At 44.9% G+C, this 25,773-nt stretch overlaps 1 protein-coding gene across 3 annotated transcripts; it reads left to right on the top strand.

Annotated features, from left to right (window-relative positions):
- LOC115619148 (activated RNA polymerase II transcriptional coactivator p15-like) lies at positions 1–25,733 on the top strand. 3 transcript variants are annotated; one of them, XM_030511198.1, is made up of 5 exons: positions 1–14; positions 2,017–2,089; positions 4,058–4,177; positions 16,229–16,337; positions 25,635–25,733. In XM_030511198.1, the coding sequence occupies exons 2-5, from the start codon at positions 2,018–2,020 to the stop codon at positions 25,712–25,714; spliced, it is 381 nt and encodes a 126-aa protein (XP_030367058.1). In that variant the 5' UTR covers positions 1–14; position 2,017; the 3' UTR covers positions 25,715–25,733. The 3 variants fall into 3 exon arrangements, with proteins under 3 accessions (XP_030367058.1, XP_030367057.1, XP_030367056.1); XM_030511197.1 differs by lacking the exon at positions 1–14 and adding an exon at positions 96–160; XM_030511196.1 differs by lacking the exon at positions 1–14 and adding an exon at positions 189–269.
- Positions 25,734–25,773: the final 40 nt, after the last annotated feature.

Genomic DNA, 25,773 nt, shown 5'->3' with positions numbered 1-25,773 from the left:
CCGGGGCAAGGGAGGTAAGAATGAGCAAGAAAGGGACGTGGCCCCTTTAAACATCTCCCCCCCCGCCCCCTCCCACGTGGTACAAGGCAGGGGCTGGGATTTCACGATGCGTCATTTCTGTTTTTCTTGTGGTGTAGAGGAGCTGTTTGTGGAGTAGGATGTAAGTTTTGGGGTTTTTTTTTCGTGTCTAGTCGGGGCTGCTGCCATTTTCTCTATCTTCTATTTTCAGTTGTCGGGGGTTCGGCGCCTCCTGGCCTGGAGCAGGAGAGGTACGCTGGGTAACCGCGTGGGGTGAGGCTTCCCCTTTTTTTTCTTCGAGTGCTTGCTATGATTTGTGGGAAGAATGCCCTGCCGTGGAGTAGGCCTGGGGCGGGAGGAGGAGAGAGGAGTCGCTGCCGTGTTGGGGAAGGCAGGCAAAGAGGATTTGACTGAGGAAGAAAATGGCGGTGAGGAACTGCCCGGCTCCCCCTCTTTTTTTTTTTTTTTAATAATTTGTGTGTGTGTGTCGCCGCCAGTAACCTACACCCATTTTGCTGCCATTCTGCCCCGGGAAGACCTGGGCGCCCTTGCTTGCGCCCCCCTATCGGGCCCTCGCTCCTTTTCCCTGAGGGGTAATATGAGCCTTAGAAAAGAGGAAGAGGGGAGGAAAATGGCGGCTGGGATCCGCCTACATGGTGTTCCTAGACACGCGAGTACGAGCTTTCTCATTTTCCTTTCCCTCGACCCCGTTTGGTCTGTCTCATTCCACTCTCGCTCCCCCTGGTGCTTCGGTGTCTCCTCACGTTCTGTCTGTTAGCTTCTCCCGAAGGGCACCTACCAGCCCCCATTTCTTTTTCTTCCAGTTTCTGCCCCCACCTTCCTCCATATTGTTATTTCCTCATGCTGATGCGGACTCTGGGGTTATCCTCTGCTGGTGCCTCCGCATATCAGTCTTGTTCGGCTTCCTGATTTGATGTTATGGCTGTACTTATTTTTGCGTTGTCCTGTTCCAGCTCTCTTTTGCTTCCATCCTGCAGCGTGGCTTATGTGTGCTTCCCATACCCTGTTTCATTTTCAGTACTACAGCTTCCATTATTGTGCTCCAAACTATTACAATGGAATTTGCCCTACTTTAGAACTATATTGAGCCTTTAGTATTATTCAGATTCTGTTTTTTTCTTTGCAAATTGTTTGTTTCATTGCCAGTTTAAAAAGACTGCTATTCCTTTTTCTTTGCTGAGATATGGTTCTTTTGTTACCCTTTCCAAGCTGTAGTTTAGTTTATACAATTTCACCCTGTGATGGTTATTTTTATTCTGAAAGAACATGAGCTATTTATTTGTTACAAAGAGCTTCTAGTAGCAGGTAAGATGTTCAACTGCTATATCTAACCACATGTTTACATACTAGAGAGATGTAGAAGCACACCTGGCAGCATGCATTTGGGGAAAATTGAACATCCATTTGTCTGGCAAATGAATGGACTCTAGTGACTGGTAAAGCTGCAGTGGAAATATTAACTGTAGTACTGTAGTTCACTGTACCTGAAGATGGTTTTTCAGACTTTTGTATTACTGATGGGAACTTCTAACTTCATGTACGATGATTGTGCAGCTGTTGTTTGCAAATTCAACTAGGTGAAATGCTCTTTTAAGAATATAGATAATGCTGGGGCCTTAATTGTTTATGAATGTAATATTGACAATTCAACTGGAGGACAGTATTGTATTTTTTACATGATGGTTTCTACCATACACTGGGATTTATGAAACTGGTGAAAAACTGTCCCTTTATAAACAGTTCAGAATCAAAACCACTGTATTTAAGGTAGTTGCAGCAAATAGGGGAAGAGATATAAGAGGGAAGGGTGTTTGAGATCATATCTGCAGTGTGTCTTGAAGCTTCTATGAAAAGTCAGCAAAGTCTTCGGGGGGGGGGGGTTGAATGAGTCTTTACAAACAGGTTTGAAGATGGCTTTCTAGCCATAATGGGATGTATTCATTGTATAATGTTCTCGTGTTATCTTTCTCTTCCTAGAATGCCTAAGTCAAAGGAACTTGTGTCTTCAAGTTCATCTGCTAGTGATTCAGATAGCGAAGTTGACAAAAAGGTGAACATTATATGCAGTTTATAACTACTGTATTGACACTTATATTTCAGGCTGGGGTTAGGGAATTTGACAAGCATTATGTCACAAAATGCATGTCATTGCATGATTTACAGATGCTTAAAAAAAAACAAAAAATGAAACAAAAAGCCCCTCCCAACCCCAAAACAACAACAAAACTAAACAAAACCCACCCCCAAAGGTTAGGGGTTGGGTAGATGATTTTGCTTTGCAGTAAACTTTTTTTTTTAACTTGCATTTTGCTTTTCTATTGGGGCTTGTTTTTTTGTTTTGTGGGGTTTTTTTTTTTTTTTTTTTTTTTGGGTTTTTTTTTTTGTTGTTTGTGGTTTTTTTTTTTTTTTTGTTGTTGGTTTTTTTTTTTTTTTTTTTTTGTATGATGTCTATCTAGCCACAAGCTTCCTGGAATTCTTTGCTGCTTTGTGGCAAGTGATAGAACTACTACCCTCTGCTCTTGTGAGACCCCACTTGCAGCACTGTGTGCAATTCTGGTGTCCTCAACATCAGAAGGACATGGAGCTGTTGGAGCAAGTCCAGAGGAGGGCCCTGAGGATAATCAGGGGGCTGGAGCACCTCCCATACAAAGACAGGCTAAGAAAATTGGGGCTGTTCAGACTGGAGAAGAGCGGCTGTAGAGACCTCAGAGCAGCCTTCAGTATCTAAAAGGGGCCTACAGTGATGCTGGAGAGGGACTCTTTATCAGTGACTGTAGCGATAGGATAAGGGGCAATGGGTTCAAACTGAAACAGGGGAAGTTCAGGTTAGATATAAGGAAGAAGTTCTTTACTGTGAGGGTGGTGAGGCAGTGGAACAGGTTGCCCAAAGAAGTAAATGCTCCATCCCTGGCAGTGTTCAAGGCCAGGTTGGACAGAGCCTTGGGCGACATGGTTTAGTGTGAGGTGTCCCTGCCCATGGCAGGGGGGTTGGAACTAGATGATCTTAAGGTCCTTTCCAACCCTAACCATTCTATGATTCTGTGTCGGATTCTTACATTTACTGTAATACCATCTGCTAGTTTCTCACTTAAAAGCTGTTTTATATGCCAGTTGTTATGAATAAAAATTGAATATGACAGTAAACTTCTTAAGAAATGCTGGGTGGTAATGCAGACACCAGGTCTTTTAGTGCAGTATGTGAGGAGACTGTCTGCTTTACTAAATTGATTCAAATGTGACTTAGTTGCACTTAGCAAATCAGGTGTTTTGTCAAATCTTACCATAAGAAGAAATGGTCAGGGGGGTGTTTGTTTAGTGGGTTTTGTTCTGTTGTTGTTGTTAGGTTTTTGTTTGGTTGGCTTTTTTCCAAAATGTATCCCTGAAAGGACATAGTCTAACAGTCTGCTTCAGTGAGCAGTAAAGTTGTTTGGCTTTGTTGGGTTGTTTTGTTGGTTTTTTTTCTGCGACTACGTCCAATATTTGTTGGAACTGTTTGTCTTTAAAGGAGGTTATCTACTGTATGATTCTAGCAGGTGAGACTAATTTTTGGTATCTAATACTCTTTACTTGAGTGGGGCATGATTACTATATAAATGTTAGTAAAAGTAAATTTAGCATCTGTTAGCGAAGTAATCTGACTTAGTCATCTAAATATTTTAAAAACATGTTTAATTTATCATGCTATAAACAGAGATTGGACTGATGAAATAAAAAATAATTTATTATTCTCTGTTGGATTTGATTTCCAGATCCTTTTATTCTCATTCAATTCTCTTTAAAGCTAAGGTATAATGGTAAACTTCACTGGGAACAGAAATAGGCTCATTTAAAGACTGATTCCCCCCCCAGTCTAAATGTACAGTATTGGATTCCTGCCATCACAGACGGAAGGTGATAATGTGTATTGCATAGCAGTGTTTTGTGACCTCTAATATAAACTTTAACTTATAAAATATTTTTTTGTAACTTAAAAATGCATGAACCACAACTAATTTTATTTTTTTATTTTTGCTCCAAGGTAAAGCGGAAAAAGCAAGCAGCTCCAGAAAAGCCTGTAAAGAAACAAAAGACTGGTGAAAGTTCCAAAGGCACAGCTGCTTCTAAGCAAAGCAGTGACAGAGATGAGAATATGTTTCAGGTAAAATTGATGACTCTCTTAAAGCCTGGTTAAGGTAACCATTTACATGATATTCAGTATAAATTTTATTATGCAGTCTGAATATCTTGATAGCATAATGTTTGGTCTCCTGAAGCCTTGGCTAAAGGAGTTTATGATTCTAGCATGCAGATAAGTGCTCAGAAATAGCGTTAGGTTTCAGCAGAGTAAAAGAATCCAAGTTGTAGCAATTAATTGTCATGTTTTTGCCCATGGTAACTCTAGGTAGTCATTTTGTCTGTAAATACAGCACTTGTCATGAGTATACTGTAAAAATTAGATCAGGACAGTCTCTACATGGAGGTTTTTTTTTTTTTGTTTTTTTTTTTAATTTTTGTGGGGTTTTTTTTTTCCCCTCTTTAAAGGTTCTTGGAAACTCAAGTATGGACTCTTCATTCCTATTTAGATTAAGGGCAACTTGGCTTCTGTCTTATAAGACAGTGTCTTGGAATTAAGTTTTACTTGTTTCTTTGATGCATGTTTTTCTCCCTGAACATCCTAAAGGATTGCAATTTTTGATATTGTCCTTAATTTTAAGATGGGATGAATGTACATTTTTCAATAGCATGAAGCATTTGTGAGTTCAGAGTATTGTAGTTCCCAGGGTTAGCTGAGACAGTAGCAATGTGTGCTGAAAGCTGTGCAAGAATTATATGTAGCTCAGATTTACCTGTTTTAGGGGTGTGGATCAAGATTTGATAAATGTCTGTGACTAGCTGGCTTGAAAGGGGCAAAGGATAAGAAAGGAACTTAAATTCTTAGAGGCTTTGAATCTTAAGTTTGTGAAAGGCTATGGGAGAGGTGCCTAATGATATGGTCTCAACATTAAGGCAAAAGAAATGGTTTTAGGTGGTAGCTGTGCAAAGTAATGTGGAAAAAACCCTCCATATCTAGAGAGAAGACCTGCTTAACTGATACTGTAGTACAGGATAGTTGGGTTTAATGTATAGATTCTCCCTTTCCTCTTCATGGAGGGAGAGCTTCAATTTAAGACACTGGGCATCAATGCCTGGACTTCCACATTGAAAGAAGAATATAATATTTTTAGTTCTGTTGGGGCACGCTTTGATCCATGTAGGAAAAATGAGAGTATCTTCTATACCTAATGAGGTGAACTGCAGTCAGAACTTAAAAAAACCAAAACCCACCCCCCCCCCCCCCAAAAAAAAACCCACCAAACACACCCACCACAAACAAAAAAACCCCTACATTATAGCCTTTATGCTAGGTTTGTAATAGGTTCAGAAATTCCAGGCTTGGGGAAAATGGTTAAAATTTTTAATGCTCACCTGATGGAGGGGGAACAACCACAAAACCAACAAAAAAACCCCAAAAACACCAACCCCAACCAACCAAAAAAACAAACATCAAAAACCACCCCGAAACCCCTTTTATTTGAAATAAAAGCAAAAGTATTTGTGTGCTCTGATTTCTTTCAACCTTTTTGACCTATGATAATAAAGTTACTAAAAACAGACAGTAGAGGACCTGTATTAATCTGATAAGAGCAGGATTCTTCCAGTGTTGAGTATAATACAGAAAAAAAATATTTCAATATCACCTTGACCTAAACCATCAGTGTTCCTTAGTCCGTTTGCCTTTTACTTGATTAACAACAAAGGCTTTTTAGATTGTTTATTTTGTTCTGTGAAACACTGTGGTTCTTTTCATGCTATATCAGCTTATGTGTGTTAACTAAGATTAAACTGTTTCAGTGTAGAAATAGCACTGTAGGTCTGAGGATACTTCCCCCTACCCTACCCACCCTGGAGAGCATGCTAGAAGATCTAGTTGTGTGTTAATCTTTTAGGTATGGTTTTGTTTGTTCTATTAGGACTACTAGTAATACTAGAAATTCTCCTTTTTGCTTCCCCATGGTAGTAAAATGATCTCTGTTGCAAGTGACTTGTTGGGTTTGGGTGGGGATTTTTTAAGGTTGAGTTGAATTTGCTTTTTGACTTGAAATAAGTTGTAATGTCTTTACCTATCATAGAATTCTAAAAGTAGATAAAAATGTTTATGATGCTCTAGGAGGTTATAGGTTGTCACCAATGCATTTCACAATATAAGTTTCAGAATTAATGTGCTAAATCACAGAATGGTTAGGGTTGGAAAGGACCATAAGATCATCTAGTTCCAACCCCCCTGCCATAGACAGGGGCACTCCACAGTAAATCATGTCGCCCAAGCCTCTGTCCAACCTGGCCTTGAACACTGCCAGGGATGGAGCATTGACTTCCTTGGGCAACCTGTTCCACTGCCTCACCACCCTCACAGTAAAGAACTTCTTCCTTATATCTAACCTGAATCTCCCTATTTAAGTTTGAACCCATTGCCCCTTGTCTTATTGCTACAGTCTCTGATGAAGAGTCCCTCTCCAGCATCACTGTAGGCCCCCTTCAGTGACTTGAGTAGCATGTCTAGAGCACTTGCCATTGAAGACTGAGGCCAAAAAAGTCACTGAAAACCTCAGCCTTCTCCAAATCCGGGGTAGCCAGGTCTACCGTTTCCTTCCGGAGAGGGTCCACATTATCCCTAGTCTTTCTTTTGGCAGCAACATGCCTATAGAAACCCTTCCTGTTATCTTTCAAATCCCTGGCTGGACTCAATTCTAAGTGGGCCTTAGCTTTCCTGACCAGATCCCTAGCTTCCCGGACAATGTCCCTGTATACTTCCCAGACCACCTGTCCCCGCTTCCACCTTCTATAAGCTTCTTTTTTCATTCTAAGTTTTCTCAGTATTTCCATATCCATCCATGGAGGCCTCCTGGCCTTCTTTCTCCATTTCATTCTTGTCGGGACACAAAATTCCTGAGCTTGGAGCAGGTGATCCTTGAATATCATCCAGCAGTCTTGGGCCCCCCTGCCCTCTAGGGCTTTATCCCATGGAACCTTACTAATCTGGTTCCTGAAGAGGCCAAAGTCTGCTCTCTTGAAGTCCAGGGCAGTGAGCTTGCTGCATGCTCTTCTCATTGTCCTGAGGATCTCAAACTCCACCATCTCATGATCACTACAGCCCAGGCTGCCCTGGAGTGTCACATTTCCAACCCGTCCCTCCCTGTTGGTGAGCACAAGGTCAAGCATGGCACCTCTCCTTGTCTGCTCCTGTGTTATTTGGAAGAGGAAGTAGTCTTCCACACAATCGAGGAACCTCCTGGATTGCTTGTGCCGGGCCGTACTGTCCCTCCAACAGATGTCAGGATGGTTGAAGTCCCCCATGAGGACAAGGGCCTGCGAGCGTGAGGCTGCTCCTATCTGTCTGTAGAGCGCTTCATCCACAGAGTCCTCTTGATCAGGAGGCCTGTAACAGATCCCCACCATAATGTCCCCCGTCGCTGTTTTCCCTTTGATCCTGACCCACAAACACTCTGTTACCTCATCACCTGTCCCCAGACAGATTTCCATACTCTCCAGCTTATCACTAACATAAATAGCTACACCCCCTCCCCGTCTGCCCAGCCTGTCTTTTCTAAAGAGCCTGTAACCTTCCATTCCAACACTCCAGTTATAGGACCTATTCCACCATGTTTCTGTGATACCGATGCCATCATATCCCCATAGCCTTGCACACACATATAATTTCTCTTGCTTGTTCCCCATACTACGGGCGTTTGTATAGAGGCATATTAGTCAAGCTCCAAATGCAGCCGACTCAATGGCTGGAGCAGCTGAAACATCTCTACATTGCTCCAAGCACTTATTACAGGTGCTGGCAACTGACCAGGAGTGTTGGGATGGATTGATGCCCCCCTCCCCCAACACATCTAGTTTAAAGCTTTCCTGACCAGCCTGGCAAGCCTCCTACCAAAACAGCTCTTCCCCTTCTTTGTCAGACCAGCTCCACCAGCCTCCAGTAGACCTGGGCTCCCAAATTGAGTCCCCTGTTCTAAATAGCCAAACTCCTGACTATGGCACCACTGTTCTAAGCATTTATTAACCTGCCAAATGCACCTAGCTTTTTTAAGGTCCTCCCCTTTGTCCTGGAGAATCGATGAAAAAACTATCATCTGAGCTCCAGAGCCCCTAACCACCTCTCCCAAGGCTATGTAGTCCTTCTTAATGTTCTCCAGGCTACTGTTATCTATATCCCTAGCACCCACATGGACCACCAGAAGGGGGTAATAGTCAGCAGGACTTACTAGACCAGGCAGCCTCTCAGCAACATCCCTGATCCGAGCCCCTGGCAGGCAACACGCCTCCCTTGAGACTGGGTCAGGCCGGCAGATGGGTGCCTCTGTGCCTTTCAAAGTAGAGTCCCCTACTACTATGACCCTCCACTTTTTCCTGGAGGCACCAGTAGCGATCCTCTTTACTGGCGCATCAGCAGGATGCTCATTAGGTGTGGTGGGTGCTTTCTTGTTAGCCCCCTGCATAACTGCGAAGCGGTTCTGGGTGGGGACATCAGATCTAGGAGGAAGTCCCTTGTTGTTAATTGTCCTCTTCCTCCTTTTTTTTGTTAGTTTTTCTCGTTGCTAATTCCCAGCTTCCTGGGTTGCTGCCCTCCTCCTTTTCTATATGAGCAGTGCTGGACGTTTGTGGCCCCTGTACGGTTTGGGCCTGGAGCAAGCAGCCCAGCTTCCTCTCAGCTTCCCTGGCATCTTTTAGCTCTCCAACAGCCTCCCGCAGCTCAGCCACCTGCTGCAGGAGGACCTCCACCAGGGCGCACCAAGTGCAGCCCTGCCGGTTGTGCGCCCTCACCTCAAGAGGCCAGTCGAGGCACTTTCTACACTCCGAGGTCTGCGCCGCAGCCTCCCCTCTCATCGGCTCTGGGTGCCTACGCTGACCACCACCGGAGCAGAGCTCCCAGAGCGGGCCCTGGTCCTGAGGTGAGTGCTCACCATCCCCCTTGCCTTGCCTGCGAAAACTGCCGGGCCGCGCGCCCTGTTCGCTGCGCTCCTGGTCGCTGGCGCTCCCTGGGATGGGTTTTTCCCCACTGAGGGCTGGTGCCGTCACTCCTGGTGCTGCCCTCTGTGAGTCAGCTCCTCGTGTCAGCTGAGCTGCCGGCTCCTGGGCAAGTCTTGTCGAGGACTTGAGGCTCCCTCAGTCGCTCTTGCCGCTCCGGACTGAGGCTCCTGGATGCTGTGCTTCCCCCCACTCCGGTGTTAAAGGCGTCCTCTCTGGAGATACTCACTTCGGCAATTTTCATATGTAACTGTCTGCATTTAAGGCAAACCTGCTGTCATGGTTTGAGCCCAGCCGGTAACTCAGAACCACACAGCCGCTCGCTCACTCCCCCTCTTTCTTCCTCCCCCCGCTCCCGGAGGGATGGGGAGGAGAATCGGAAGAATGTAAATCCCATGGGTTGAGATAAGAGCAGTCCCACAACTAAGGTATAATACAAAACCACTACTGCTACCACCAATGATAATAATGATTAGTGAAATAACAAGGGGAGAGGATACAATTGCTCACCACCCGCCGACCGATACCGAGCCCGACCCGAGCAGTGATCTGGGCCTTCCGGGTAACTCCCCCCGGTTTATATACTGGGCATGACGTGCTGTGGTATGGAATACCCCTTTGGCTAGTTTGGGTCAGGTGTCCTGTCTCTGCTTCCTCACAGGTTCACCTCCTCCCTGGCAAAGCATGAGACTGAGAAAGTCCTTGGTTGGAATAAACATTACTTAGCAACAACTAAAAACATCGGTCTTATCAGCGTTGTTCCCAGGCTGAAAGTTAAAAAACACAGCACTGCACCAGCTACTAAGAAGGAGAAAAATGACTGCTATAGCTGAACCCAGGACAGTATCCACCCCTTATTCCATACCATTCACGTCATGCTCAGATCCCACATCTCTCAGCACACCATCACCCCTGTCCCATATATACACATATATATACACCCACACCCACACACAGAGAAAGATATCATTCCCTAGTCCATGGACCAATCCCTGTAAAATTGCTGAACTCATCCAGTCCATGATGTCAGGCTCCATCTCTTGTAATAGTCTTTCAGGGCAGGAGGGACGGTACGTAGTGTTGGGTTGTTGCCTGCTGACGATACCGCCAAACTCGTCTGGTCACTGCTGAGCTCATGTGGTTTCCTCAAAATTCATTCTTTGTTGAGGTGATGATCGGAGGGAAGTCAGGGTCAATGGCTGGTGACCTGAAGATATCTAGCTGGTGGGCTATAAAAGTGTTATAGAGCAGGTAACAGCGTACAATTGAGTTCATTGGCTGTTTTCCCCCAAAATCAAATCCCCTTGAGGCACACATCAGACTTCCCCATCTTCCCGCATTACCCACCAAGTATATCCAGGTCCCTGAGCAAAAGCAACCCCACGAGTGGGTTTGCCTTTACCTGAAGCAGGAATAACCCAGACTGTCTTCCCCAACAAATTCTTTATGTGCACCACAGGAACTTTATCCCCCTCTACAGTACGTAAAAGTTCTGATTGGGCTGGGCCAGCCCTGTTGGCAGATCCCCTCGTGTTGACCAACCAGGTGGCTTTTGGTAAATGTGTATCCCAGTGTTTGAAAGTCCCACCACCCATTGCTCTCAGTGTAGTTTTTAACAGCCCATTGTACCGTTCGATTTTCCCAGAGGCTGGTGCATGGTAGGGGATGTGGTATACCCACTCAATGCCATGCTCTTTGGCCCAAGTGTCTATGAGGTTGTTCCGGAAATGAGTCCCATTGTCTGACTCAATTCTCTCTGGGGTGTCATGTTGCCACAAGACTTGTTTCTCAAGGCCCAGGATAGTGTTCCGGGCAGTGGTGTGGGACACAGCGTAAGTTTCCAGCCAGCCGGTGGTTGCTTCCACCATGGTAAGCACATAGCGCTTGCCCTGGCGGGTTGGTGGGAGTGTGATATAGTCAATCTGCCAGGCCTCCCCATATTTGTACTTCAGCCATCATCCTCCATGCCAGAGAGGCTTTAACCGCTTGGCTTGCTTAATTGCAGCACATGTTTCACATTCGTGAATAACCTGGGCAATAGTGTCCATCGTTAAGTCCACCCCTCGATCATGAGCCCATCTATATGTTGCATCTCTGCCTTGATGGCATGACCTCTCGTTTAATTTGTTCAAAGGCTTGTTGTTGCTCAGGGCCCCATTTGAAATCATTCTTCTTCCGGGTCACGTGGTAGAGAGGGCTTACAATCAGACTGTAATTTGGGATGTGCATTCTCCAGAATCCCACAACACCTAAGAAAGCTTGTGTTTCTTTCTTGTTAGTTGGTGGAGACATTGCTGTTATCTTGTTGATCACGTCTGTGGGGATCTGGCGGCGTCCATCTTGCCATTTTATTCCCAAAAATTGAATCTCCTGTGCAGGTCCCTTGACCTTATTCCGTTTTATGGCAAAACCGGCCTTCAGCAGGATTTGGATTGTCTTCCTCCCTTTCTCAAAAACTTCTTCCGCTGTATCACCCCACACGATGATGTCATCAATGTATTGCAGGTGTTCTGGAGCTTGCCCCTGTTCCAGTGCAGTCTGGATCAATCCATGGCAGATGGTAGGGCTGTGTTTCCACCCCTGGGGCAGTCAGTTCCAAGTGTACTGGACGCCCCTCCAAGTGAAAGCAAACTGTGGCCTGCACTCTGCTGCCGAAGGGATTGAGAAAAATGCATTGGCAATGTCAGTTGTGGCATCCCACTTGGCTGCCTTTGACTCCAGTTCATACTGAAGTTCTAGCATGTCCGGTACGGCAGCACTCAATGGTGGTGTGACTTCGTTCAGGCCACGATAGTCTACTGTTAGTCTCCACTCTCCATTAGACTTTTGCACTGGCCATATGGGGCTATTAAAGGGTGAGCGGGTCCTGCTGATCACTCCTTGGCTCTCCAGTCTACGGATCAGCTTATGGATGGGAATCAAGGAGTCTTGTTTGGTGAGATATTGCAGCCAGTGCAGTTTTGTGGTGGCAATTGGCACTTGTTGTTCTTCGACCTTCAGGAACCCCACAACAGAAGGATCCTCTGAGAGACCAGGCAAGGTGGACAGCTGCTTAATTTCCTCTGTCTCCAAGGCAGCGATACCAAAAGCCCATCTATACCCTTTTGGGTCTTTGAAATGCCCTCTCCTGAGATAGTCTATGCCAAGGATGCATGGAGCCCCTGGACCAGTTACAATGGGGTGCTTTTGCCACTTCCTCCCAGTCAGGCTGATTTCAGCTTCCAGCATAGTTAATGCTTGGGATCCTCCTGTCACTCCAGAAATATAAATGGGTTTCACCCCTTGATACCTTGATGGCATCAGAGTACACTGTGCACCGGTATCTACTAGAGCCTTATACTCCTGTGGGACTGATGTGCCAGGCCATCTGATCCACACAGTCCAGTAAACCCGATTATCCCTCTCCTCCACCTGGCTGGAGGCAGGGCCCCTCTAATAGTGATCACAAAATTCTGCACTTCTGTCTTGTAGAAAGGGATTAGTATTCCTTATCACAGGAGCTGGAGTAAAATCAGCTCTTTCACTCCATCTGGGAAACTGCTCACCAGAGACTGGAGCAGCAGCTTTCCTGGGAGGATCATCCTTGACCATTGTTCTCCTCTTCAGTTCACGCACCCGTTGCTCCAGAGCTGAAGTAGGTTTTCCATCCCACTTTCTCATGTCTTCTCCATGATCCCGATGGTAAAACCATAGGGTGGCCCGTGGCGTGTACCTCCTATACTTTCTTTCTCGAGCAGTAGGGCGCCTTCCGTTAATAGCCGAGACATGGGTTGGTACACGTGGGGAGCTGGATAGATCGGATAAATCGTCTCTCAATCGTTTGAACTCCTGGGACAGTTTTTCCACAGCTGAAATGATGGAAGGGGTGAGATTGTCTTCGAACTCTCGGAGTTGACGAATCAGGCAATCCACTGTTGGTGATACTCCGTCATTCCAGGTCATTGATGCCAATGTGTGGGCATATGATGATGGCGCACTCCGTGTAAGTTTCCGCCACATGGGTCGTGTACATTCGACTTCATCTGGGTCTACGGATGTGTTCCAGGAATCCGGCCTACGATAGATCATCTCTAGAATGGCTGATTCCCTCAGGGACTGGATGCCTTTCTCTATCGTGGTCCATTTGGCTGAGCGATTCGTAATATCATCTTTGTAGGGAAACCTTTCCTTCACAGCTGCCAGGAGCCGCCTCCAAAGACTGAGGGCTCGCTTCTCTCTTGCAATCGCTTTGTCAATTCCTCCTTCCTTAGCAAGTGATCCCAGCTGCTTGGCTTCCCTACCTTCTAGTTCGTGACCGTCGGCCCCATTGTCCCAGCATCGGAGCAACCAGGTGACAATGTGCTCCCCTGGAAGACGGGTGAAATCTTTTCGCATATTCTGCAGTTCGGTTGAGGTCCGGGGTCGAGAAGTGACCTCTTCTTTTTCTTCCTCTTCCTCTGACCCACGTAGTAGTAACTCTTGTTCAGATGCTGTTGCATGTAGTAATGGCATTGGGTCTTCATCTTTCTTCGCTTCACGGGTTGCTCTTTGTCGGCTTTTGCTTACAGGGGCAACAGACATTGTCACAAACTGGCCATTTGGTTTATCTGCAGTGTTTGTCACTGTGGTTGGAGTGGCTGCAGTGTCTGCCACTAGGATTGGAGTGGTTGCAATGTCTATTGCTGGGGTTGGTGCAGCTGTTGTGCTTGGGAGTTGAGTAACACCAACAGCTGCATTGTCTGTTGCTGTCGGGGTTTGAATAGCTACTGTGCTTGTCACTGGGGTTGGTGTAGCTGCGGTGCTTGGAGTAGTTATACTGTCTGTTGCTGTCGGGGTTTGAGTAGCTGTTGTGCTTGTCACTGGGGTTGATGTAGTTGCTGTACTTGGAGTAGCTGTGTTGTCTGTTGTGGTCAGGGTCTGAGTAGCTGCTGTGCTTGTAGTTGGCATAGCTGTGTTGTCTGTTGCTTTGCCATCAGATCCAGAGACATTTTTTTCCCTTTGAAGGTGCTGGATAGTGTTGAGCAGGGCTCTGTAGGCATAGGCCAAGCCCCAGCACGTTGCCATGATTTGTCCCTCTCTGGTATAACCAGGACGACAGCACACCTCGTTTAAGTGTTTTACTAGTTTTTCCAGATGTTGCACTTGTTCAGTGGTGAAGTTTCAAAGCACTGGAGAGGCCCACTGGCCTAGATACTTGCCCATACTATCCCACACACCCTGCCACTCATGACTGTCCAGCCTCAGGGAAAATCTCCTGGTGGTCCTCCTATATCGTCGTCTAACCCTAGACCAGATTCGAACCTGATACTGCTGAATTTTTGAGATTAAACGAAATAGGATGTTCCTACGACGGGATGGCCGTGGGTAAAACACACTCCATATGTTTGCCAACATGCTGATCCCCAGCACAATCAGCAGGCAGGTTTCAAGGGTACTCAAAGGCCATCTAAAACCTTCAGAACTCTCAACTGCTGTTGCAAATAGGCTGGTGGGGGAACGGGGGGTGAAAGAGAATGCTTCCTTCGTAAGTTTACCCCCCGAGGAGAAAAAAAAAGATATGCAATTGCTAAAATATTTCATTATATACCTCCCAATGTATAGAGGTGATGGCCACGCTGGAAGCACAAACCAGACCAGTTTCATGATCAATGAGTCTATTGTATTACAAGTCATTACCATGAAGTACAGTGAAACAAGAACCTTAGCCCAGGCCCCCCAGCCGATAAACACTAAAACAGCAAATAGTGGCTGTAAGTAAGGTACAACATGCTGAAACACTGAGATCAAGTGCAACAAGTCTGAGAGCCAAATAATCACCATTGTGACGAGTAGTAACAATGAATGCTTATCACAAATCTGATTAAACACACTCTGGTCAGATCTGTCGTTATCTCAACCTTTCGGGCCCCACGTTGGGCGCCAAAAAGAACTGTCGTGATTTGAGCTCAGCTGGTAACTCAGAACCACACAGCCGCTCGCTCACTCCCCCCCTTCCTCCCCCCGCTCCCGGAGGGATGGGGAGGAGAATCGGAAGAATGTAACTCCCACGGGTTGAGATAAGAGCAGTCCCGCAACTAAGGTATAACACAAAACCACTACTGCTACCACCAATGATAACAATGATTAGTGAAATAACAAGGGGAGAGGATACAATTGCTCACCACCCGCCGACCGATACCCAGCCCGACCCGAGCAGTGATCTGGGCCTTCCGGGTAACTCCCCCCGGTTTATATACTGGGCATGACGTGCTGTGGTATGGAATACCCCTTTGGCTAGTTTGGGTCAGGTGTCCTGTCTCTGCTTCCTCCTGGCTTCCCCTCCTCCCTGGCAAAGCATGAGACTGAGAAAGTCCTTGGTTGGAATAAACATTACTTAGCAACAACTAAAAACATCGGTGTTATCAGCGTTGTTCCCAGGCTGAAAGTTAAAAAACATAGCACTGCACCAGCTACTAAGAAGGAGAAAAATGACTGCTATAGCTGAACCCAGGACACCTGCTAAGTAAATGATGTGGACTTTGTATTATTGCCTCTTCCTTTGCTGTAGTTGAATTAAGATTTATAGGTTTATCTTTAATAGTCAAATTCTAAATCCTTTTGCTGTATTTGTAGCATTAATCTATATTGTATCAAGTTTTATTTCTTGGTGCAAATCTGGAATTACTTGGCAATGCACTAATATTCTTTGATAGACCTGAAGAAAAAAATAATTAAAACGTTATGGAGTACTACTATTTGAAGCTGGTTTATAGGTGACTTTTAAAGTCGCTAAAGCATTATAGGGTAAAACCAAGAAATGTTGTTCCTGTAGGCTTTTAGGTTATCATTTGCCAGTAGTGCTGATCGTTTTGGGCATGGTACCAAGTTTGATCTGAAACAACTCTGCTACTGTGACATCACACTTTATTTTTGAATGTTAAGTTTGTAGTACTGTGAAAGTATTTAATAAATCACAAAGTACTCTGGGTTAAGCCCTTGATCTAGTTGTTTCTCTGGTGTTTAAAATAAGCTGTAGTATGTGATGTCACATGTCCAAGTCTGATATTGCTGGGAAAAGCAAATGCTGTAGAACTGTTGTGGTTTAAGCCCAGCCAGTAACCCAGGACAAATAAGTAAAATATCTAAAAGATATCCTTATATGCGTGTTTTGCAGATTGGCAAAATGAGGTATGTCAGTGTTCGTGACTTTAAAGGGAAAGTCTTAATTGATATTAGAGAATATTGGATGGATCAAGAAGGTGAAATGAAGCCTGGCAGAAAAGGTATTGTTCTGCTTCATGTTATTTTGTATTAAAACATTGTCTGTGGTTTGCTGGAGAACTTTGTGTATCAGGTTTTTATATCTTGCTACTACATGGTATTTTGAGTACTTTAACTTTTTTTTATAACTTTTTTTAATAATTTATATTTTGACAAATGGTTAGTTTTATCTGTAGATTATGAACAGAAACAAAATGGTTTTGTTGGCTTGAGTCTGTTTTCCTAAATGGATCCGTCATGATTTATGAAGAAAAAGGCAACAAATGCAAACAAATTTGGTATGGGAGTTATATACATAGATGTACATTTTCCCATTGATTAACTTAACACAATTTCTTGCTTTTGGGTTTCTTATTTCAAAAGTCACTGAAATTATTTCTTATCAGTTTTTTATAAGATGGTAATTTCTTTTCAATATCTTCAATTTCTATCAATTTTTAGATTAAAAATAACAAATACTTAATGTGGCTAATTTTGTTTAAAAAAAAAAAAAAAGAAATTCAAGATGTTAGTTCAGGTGAAAATAGATTAAGTGTTGAAGTTTGGGTACCGTGCTGCTTATCTGCAACACAAAATAAGCCATTATACCTTTAATTGCTACTCCCATAGCTACTTTTTATGGCATGCTTTTATTTGAACCATTTTCAGAACTTGGCTGCCCACAAGACAGTGATGTGAAGATAGTTGCAATGGTAGTTCTTAATGTTGCGTTGTTTCTGTTAGAAAAGCTTACTTGTAATCATTTTTGATATTGCACCAAGGAAAGAGATAAGCAACATCCTGTCCTGGAGATTAAAGACACTTTAATTTAGAATCAGCATAAGGTTTGTTATATTTTCCTAGTATGTCCAGGAGCAAATAGATGTTTGGAGAGATTAAGAAATGTTTTCAACAGCTCTTCAATAACCACTGATAGCAGGTTTGTATGAACAGCTGTACCAGTACTGTAAAGGAAAATTTCTGGGTTTGGATTTGTTGCTGCTACTTAAAAAAATAAAATAAAATAAAAAAAAATTACTCCGACATCTAAGGACTTTAAATTGCTGTGTTTTGAGGTGGAAATCTTAAGTATATGCAGTTTGAGTGGTAAACTACAATGAAACTTGATGGGTATGTCAAGTGAAAAAATTACGTGATAGATGGTTTTGTCATATTGATAAACATATCTGAATTTTATTAAGATAAAATTAATAATAATCTGATACAGTACGAGTCTAATGTTCCATTGATGTACTTAGGAGCTCCTTATCTAGATATCTTAAAAATGGTATGAACAGTTGAGATAGCGTAATATAGGAAAAAAAATCCAACAATTTAGAATTGCTGTGTCAGATTGTTGCCAACAGCAGGTCTAAATTGCATGCAGTTGTTGTGGTTTAAGCACAGCTGGTAACTTGGAACCATGCAGCTGCTTGCTCACTCCCCCCCTTCTTCCTCTCCCTGCTCCCAGTGGGATGGGGAGGAGAATCAAAAGAATGTAACTCCCATGTGTTGAGATAAGAACAGTCCAGTAACTAAGGTATAATAAAAAATGACTACCACTACCACCAATAATGATAAGGAAAATAACAAGGGGAGAGGATACAATTGCTCACCACCTGCCGACCAATGTCTGACCCGAGCAGCAATCTCGGCCTTCCGGGTAGCACCCTGCAGTTTAGATACTGGGCATGACGTGCTGTGGTATGGAATACCTCTTTGGCTAGTTTGAGTCAGGTGTCCTGTCACTACTTACTCCCGGCTTCCCCTCCTCCCTGGCAAAGCATGAGACTGAGCAAGTCCTTGATAGGAGTAAACATTACTTAGCAACAACTAAGAACATAGGTGTTAACAGCACAATTCCCAGGCTGAAAGTCAAAAACACAGCACTGCACCAGTTACTAAGAAGGAGAAAAATGACTGCTATAGCTGAACCCAGGACAGTATCCTCCCCTTATTCCAGACCATTCACGTTATGCTCAGATCTCACATTTTTCAATATACCATTGCTTTTGTCTCTCATATATATATGTACACACACACACACAGATATCATTCCTTAGACCATGGACCAATCCCTATAAAGTTTGCTGATCTCATTTAGTCCATGATGTCAGGCTCCATCTCTTGTAATAGTCTTTGAGAGCAGGGGAGATGGTATGTAGTCTTGGATTGTTGCCTGCTGCTGACACAGCTGAACTTGTCTGGTCACTGCTGAGCTCGTCTGGTTTCATCAAAGTTCATTCTTTGTTGGGGTGATGATCGGAGCGAAGTCAGGGTCAGTCGATGGTGACCTGAGGACAGTTCTGCTGCTGTTGGCTTTTCCCATGACTTTATTCTCTGCTGATGATCATGAGAGTCCATATCTTCTCTTCAAAGCCCTGAGTGGGGGAGATAGGCATCTATCTGTTGGGCTATGAAATTGTTAAATAGCAAGCAACAGCATATAATGGAGTTCATTGGCTGTTTTCCCCCAAAATTAAATCCCCTTGAGGTACACGCTGGACTTAACGATCTTCCTGCATTACCCACCAAGTATATCCAGGTCCCTGAGCAAAAGCAACCCCATGAGTGGGTTTGCCTTTACCTGAAGCAGGAATAACGCAGACTGTCTTCCCCAACAAATTCTTTATGTGCACCACAGGAACTTTATCCCCCTCTACAGTACGTAAAAGTTCTGATTGGGCTGGGCCAGCCCTGTTGGCAGATCCCCTACTGTTGACCAACCAGGTGGCTTTTGGTAAATGTGTATCCCAGTGTTTGAAAGTCCCACCACCCATTGCTCTCAGGGTAGTTTTTAACAGCCCATTGTACCGTTCGATTTTCCCAGAGGCTGGTGCATGGTAGGGGATGTGATATACCCACTCAATGCCATGCTCTTTGGCCCAAGTGTCTATGAGGTTGTTCCGGAAATGAGTCCCATTGTCTGACTCGATTCTCTCTGGGGTGCCATGTCGCCACAAGACTTGTTTCTCAAGGCCCAGGATAGTGTTCCAGGCAGTGGCGTGGGACACAGCGTATGTTTCCAGCCAGCCGGTGGTTGCTTCCACCATGGTAAGCACATAGCGCTTGCCTTGGCGGGTCGGTGGGAGCGTGATATAGTCAGTTTGCCAGGCCTCCCCATATTTGTACTTCAGCCATCATCCTCCATACCAGAGAGGCTTTAACCACTTGGCTTCCTTAATTGCAGCACTTTTTTCACATTCGTGATTAACCTGGTGTCCTGGATTAAGCAGTAGCAGTCATTTTTCTCCTTCTTAGTAGCTGTTGCAGTGCTGTGTTTTCAACTTTAGTCTGAGAACAGTGCCGATAACACACCGATGTTTTCAGTTGTTGCTAGGTAATGTTTACTCGGATCAAGGCCTTTGTTAGTCTTATGCTCTCCCAGGGAGGAGGGGATGTTGGGAGGAAGCAGAGACAGGGCACCTTACCCAAACTAGCCAAAGGGGTATTCCATATCACAGCATGTCATGCCCAGTATTTAAACAGGGGGAAGTTACCCGGAAGGCCCAGATCACTGCTTGGGTTGGGCTGAGTATGGGTCAGCGAGTGGTGAGAATTTGTATTCTCTCCTCTTCTTATTTCCATTATCATTATTATTATTATTGGTGGTAGCAGTAGAAGTTTTGTATTGTACCTTAGTTACTGGGCTGTTCTTATCTCAACCCATGGGAGTTACATTCTTTCGCTTCTCCTCCCCATCCCTCTGGGAGTGGGGGGAGGAAGAATGGGGGAAGTGAGCGAGCGGCTGCGTGGTTCTGAGTTACTGGCTGGGCTTAAACCATGACACCTGGGTAGTAGTGTCCATTATCAAGTCCATCTCTCAATCAGGAGCCCATCTATATGTTGCATCTCTGCCTTGATGTCCTGAGGTGTCATGGGCCCACCAGGCTAAAAATAATTCATCCTTATGTTACAAATTTAAGTTCACCTGAGCCACTTCAATCTTAGCAGCTTGATCCACCTGTTAGTTGTTCTGGTGTTCCTTATTGGATGGCTTTCACCTCTGAAGACTGACTCGATTCACTTTTTCCTTCACCTTTTTCTGTCACTTGTTGTAGGGGACTCCACACAGCTGCCTTCCATCTCTGATGCTTTCCCACAATACTGCAGACCCATCAGTAAACAAGGCATATTGCTGCTTAGTTTCTGACAGTTCATTATATGGTGGGGCCTCTTCAGCACACATTGCCTCCTTCTCTGGTGACATCCCAAAATCTTTGCCTTCTGGCCAGTCCATGATGACTTCTAGGATTCCTGGATGACTGGGATTTCCCGTTCAAGCTCGTTGTGTAATTAGTGCGGCCCACTTACTCCATGTAGCATTGGTTGCATGATGTGTAGAGGAGTCTATGCCTTTGAACATTGAAAATTCAGTCTCCTGTGCAGGTCCCTTGACCTTATTCCGGTTTATGGCAAAACTGGCCTTCAGAAGGATTTGGATTATTTTCCTCCTTTTCTCAAAAACTTCCTCCACTGTATCGCCCCACACGATGATGTCATCAATGTATTGCAGGTGTTCTGGAGCTTGCCCCTGTTCCAGTGCAGTCTGGATCAATCCATGGCAGATGGTGGGGCTGTGTTTCCACCCCTGGGGCAGTCGGTTCCAAGTGTACTGGACGCCCCTCCAAGTGAAAGCAAACTGTGGCCTGCATTCTGCTGCCAAAGGGATTGAGAAAAATGCATTGGCAATGTCAATTGTGGCATCCCACTTGGCTGCCTTTGACTCCAGTTCATACTGAAGTTCTAACATGTCCGGTACGGCAGCACTCAATGGTGGTGTGACTTCGTTCAGGCCACGATAGTCTGCTGGTAGACTCCACTCTCCATTAGTCTTTGGTGCTAATATGGGGCTACTAAAGTGTGAGTGGGTCCTGCTCATCACTCCTTGGCTCTGCAGTCTACGGATTAGCTTATGGATGGGAATCAAGGAGTCTCGGTTGGTGCGATATTGCCGCTAGTGCACTATTGTGGTCGCGATTGGCACTTGTTATTCTTCGACCTTCAGCAACCTCACAACAGAAGGATCCTCTGAGAGACCAGGCAAGGTGGACAGCTGCTTAATTTCCTCTGTCTCCAAGGCAGCTATACCAAAGGCCCATTGGTACCCTTTTGGGTCTTTGAAGTACCCTCTCCTGAGATAGTCTATGCCAAGGATGCATGGAACGTCTGTACCAGTCACAATGGGGTGCTTTTTCCACTCCTTCCCAGTTAGGCTGATTTTAGCTTCCAGTATAGTCAGGTCTCAGGATCCTCCTGTCACTCCAGAAATACAAATGGGTTCCACCCCTTGATAATTTGGTGGCATCAGGGGACACTGTGCACCTGGAGCCTTATACTTCTGTGGGACTGATGTGCCGCGCCATCTAATCGACACAGTTCAGTAAACCCGATTGTCCCTCTCTTCCACCTGGCTGGAGGCAGGGCCCCTCTAATAGATTGTCCACTTACATCTTTTAGAAAGAGATTAGGTTTTTTTATCACAGGAGTTGGAGTAAAATCAGCTCTTCTAATCTATCTGGGAAACTGCTCACCAGAGACTGGCGCAGCAACTTTCATGGGAGGATCATCATTGACCGTTTTTCTCCAGTTCATGCACCTGTTGCTCCAGAACTGAGGTAGGTTTTCCATCCCACTTTCTCATGTCTTCTCTGTGATCCTGCAGGTAAAACCATAGGGTGGCCCGTGGCATGGACCTCCTACATTTTCTCTCTCGGGCAGTAGGGCGCTTTCTGTTAATAGTTGAGACTCAGGTTGGTACACATGGCGAGCTGGATAGATCGTCTGTCAATTGTTTGAACTCCTGGGTCAGGAATTTTTCCACAGCTGAAATGATGGAAGAGGTGAGATTGTCTTCAGACTCTCGGAGTTGACAAGTAACTTCATCCACTGTTGGTGGTGCTAGGTCATTCCAGGTCATTGATGCCAATGAGTGGGCATATGATGATGGTGCACTCTGTGTTTCTGCCACATGGGTCGTTTACATTCAACTTCATCTGGATCTACGGATACATTCCCGGCATCCGGCCTATGATAGATCATCTCTAGAGTGGCTGATTCCCTCAGGGACTGGATGCCTTTCTCTATCGTGGTCCAGTTGGCCGAGCGACACGTAACATTGTTCTTTGTAGGAAAACCTTTCCTTCACAGCTGCCAAGATTGGCCTCCAAAGACTGAGGGCTTGTTTCTCTTTTGCAATCGCTTTGTCAATTCCTCCTTCCCTAGCAAGTGATCCCAGCTGCTTGGCTTCCCTACCTTCTAGTTCGTGACCGTCGGCCCCATTGTCCCAGCACCGGAGCAACCAGGTGACAATGTGCTCCCCTGGAAGACGGGTGAAATCTTTTCGCATATTCCGCAGCTCGGTCGAGGTCTGTGGTCAAGAAGTCACCTCTTTTTCTTCTTCCATTTCCTCCGATTCATGTGTTCATAACTCCTGTTCAGATGCTGTCCTCTGTAGTAAGTGCATTGGGTCTTCATCTTTCTTCACTGCAGGGGTTGCTCTTTGTGGCTCTCATTTGCTTTTCCCTTTGCTTATAGGGGCGACTGATATTGGCACGGATTGGTCATTTAGTTTAGCTGCAGTGTCTTTCACTGTGGTTGGAGTGGCTGCAGTGTCTGTTGTCGGGGTTGGTGTAGCAGTTGTGCTTGGGGGTTGAGTAGCTGTGTTGTCTGTTGCTTTGCCATCAAATCCAGAGACATCTTTTTCCCTTTGAAGGTGCTGGATAGTGTCGAGCAGGGCTCTGTAGGCATAGGCCAAGCCCCAGCACGTTGCAGCAAGTTATCCATCTTTGGTATTGCCAGGAAAACAGCACACCTCATTTAAGTGTTCTGCTAATTTTTCCAGATTTTGCACTTGTTCGGGGTGAAGTTCCAAAGCACTGGAGGGGCCCACTGACCCAAGTGCTTGCCCATATGATCCCACACACCCTGCCACTCATGACTGTCCAGCCTTGGGGAAAATTTCTTGGTGGTCCTCCTATATCATCATCTAACCCTAGACAAGACCCATACCTGAACCTGATCCTGCTTAACTTTCGAGATCAGATGAAATAGGGTGTTCCCAGGGTGGGATGGCCATGGGTAAAACACACTCTGTATGTTTAGCAACATGCTGATCCCCAGCACAATCAGCAGGCAGGTCTCAAGGGTATTCAAAGGCCATCCAAAACCTTTGAACTCTCAAATGCTGCTGTAAATAGCCCATTGGGGGAGCAAGGGGTGTGAGGGAATGTCTCCTTCATAGGTTGACCCCCTGAGGAGGAGAAAAAAAAAAAAAAAAGATGTGTAATTGCCAGAAAATTCCATTATATACCTTCCAATGTATAGAGGTGATGACCATGCTGGGAACGCAAGCCAGACCAGTTTCATGATCAATGATTCTATTGTATTACAAGTCATTACCATGAAGTACAGTGAAACAAGAACCTTAGCCCAACCTGAGCAGCGATCTGGCCTTCTGTGTAACTCCCCCCAGTTTATATACTGGGCATGACGTGCTGTGGTATGGAATACCCCTTGGCTGGTTTGGGTCAGGTGTCCTGTCTCTGCTCCTTCCTGGCTTCCCCTCCTCCCTGGCAGAGCGTGAGTCTGAGAAAGTCCTTGGTCGGAGTAAACATTACTTAGTAAGAACTAAAAACATTGGTGTGTTATCAGTGCTGTTCCTAGAGTCAAGTCAAAAACACAGCACTGCACCAACTACTAAGAAAGAGAAAAATGACTGCTCCTGCTCAACCCAGGACAGCAGTTTATCTGATATGTTCAGGGGCATCTTGATGACATTTGGTCCCCTAATAATTGCTAGTACATCTGGCCTGTTTGTTTATGAAGCCTGCCTTCTAAAGACTGGTGGAAAACTGTTTAGAATAGTTTCTGCAGACTAATCACTGCTCTTGTAAGGGGTGGTCTGATAAAACTGTGATGATGGGGGGGGAAAGCACTGGGCCCCAAAAATTGAATTCAAAATTTCACCTGTTTTCAGATCCTGCTCCACCTACAGAGAGAGAGCTGTGAAGGAAGCCTGATCACTGAGGGGGGAGAGTGGGGGTAAATAGTAGCAGAGGTAGGCTTGTGAATCTTTCCTTTAATAGATTTGGCATAGAGATTTTAGGCAAAGAATGAAGAGACTAAAGCACAAAGGAAAAGTGTGCCTGGACTTGAGGAAGTACAAACTTATAACTGAAGAGATGGGTTGTGGGCCACTGAATAATTATTGATTGAACATCACTAGAAGCTGTAGTGAACTTAAAGTGAAAAAAGATATCTTCCATGTTGGTTTGCGAATGCTAGAGAGTGAAATAGTCTTCAAAATGTTGCTTATAGTATATGCTTGTCCTGGTTTTGGCTGGGATAGAGTTAATTTTCTTCCTAGTAGCTGGTACAGTGCTGTGTTTTGGCTTTAGTCTTAGAGTAAGGCTGATAACTAAAATATCAGTGTGTTGCTAAGTAGCACTTACCCTGATCAAGGACTTTTCAATCTCTTATGCTCTGCCAGTGAGGAGGGGCGCAAGAAGCTGGGAGGGAGCACAGCCAGGACAGCTGACCCAAACTAGCCAAAGGGATATTCCATACCACAGCACGTCATGCTTGGTATAGAAACTTGAGGGAATTGGCTGTGAGCCACCAGTTGCTGCTCGCAGATGGGCTGGGCATTGGTCATTTGGTGGTACACAGTTGTACTGTGCATCACTTGTTTTTTCTCTGGTTTTGTTTCCCTCTCTTTTCATTACTTTACTTCAATTAATAAACTGTTCTTATCTCTGTCTGCTGGTTTTTACTGTTTTACCAGTTCTTCTTCCCATCTCACAGTGGAATGAGCAAGTGGCTGTGTGATTCTTAGTTGCCAGCTGGGGTTAAACCATGATGGTGTTATTCATGGCACTTTAAGACGTGGGAGACCCCCATCCCAAAATATGGTACTTTAAAAGTGCATAGAAGTTCAGTCCACAGAGGTATGGCTTTTAGGAGCCAACAGGAATACAAGAGACTTTCTACATTTCCTTTGTGCTGCCTTCTATCAAGGCCAGAGCTGTATTTCACTTCCTGTGTTTAGTCTAACACTTGTGAAGGAATTAGTTATGCTGCACTTGTTTTCTTTGCAAGTTTAACTTGTCCAGAGATCAGTTTAACTTAAGACCTTATCTTAAGTGTTCCAAATGAGTAGTTTACCTTTGTTACAGAGGTGGTGGTTATATTTGAGGTAGCTTAAGCTTTAATAGGTGTGACACAGACTTTGTGTATGAAACCAGCCTTGACAGTAATTATGCACGATCCTGCACTACAATTCTCTTTTTGTCCTAAGTATTTTTTTTAATGCATTTCAGGTATTTCTCTAAATCCAGAACAGTGGAACCAGCTGAAGGAACAAATTTCTGATATTGATGATGCAGTAAGAAAACTGTAAATACAGAGCCGTATAGAAACTTTTATGATTTCAGTTGTTTTAAGCAGTCTTCTTACATT

The sequence above is a fragment of the Strigops habroptila genome, chromosome W (genome assembly GCF_004027225.2).
Source record: "Strigops habroptila isolate Jane chromosome W, bStrHab1.2.pri, whole genome shotgun sequence".
NCBI lineage: Eukaryota > Metazoa > Chordata > Aves > Psittaciformes > Psittacidae > Strigops > Strigops habroptila.
This window is presented reverse-complemented; position numbering and strand designations above follow the sequence as displayed.

Coding starts and splice junctions, on each gene's coding strand:
- LOC115619148 (XM_030511198.1), top strand. CDS start 2,018: ATGCCTAAGTCAAAGGAACTTGTGTCTTCAAGTTCATCTGCTAGTGAT. Junction 2,090..4,057: donor ATAGCGAAGTTGACAAAAAG/GTGAACATTATA, acceptor TTTTGCTCCAAG/GTAAAGCGGAAAAAGCAAGC. Junction 16,338..25,634: donor AATGAAGCCTGGCAGAAAAG/GTATTGTTCTGC, acceptor AATGCATTTCAG/GTATTTCTCTAAATCCAGAA.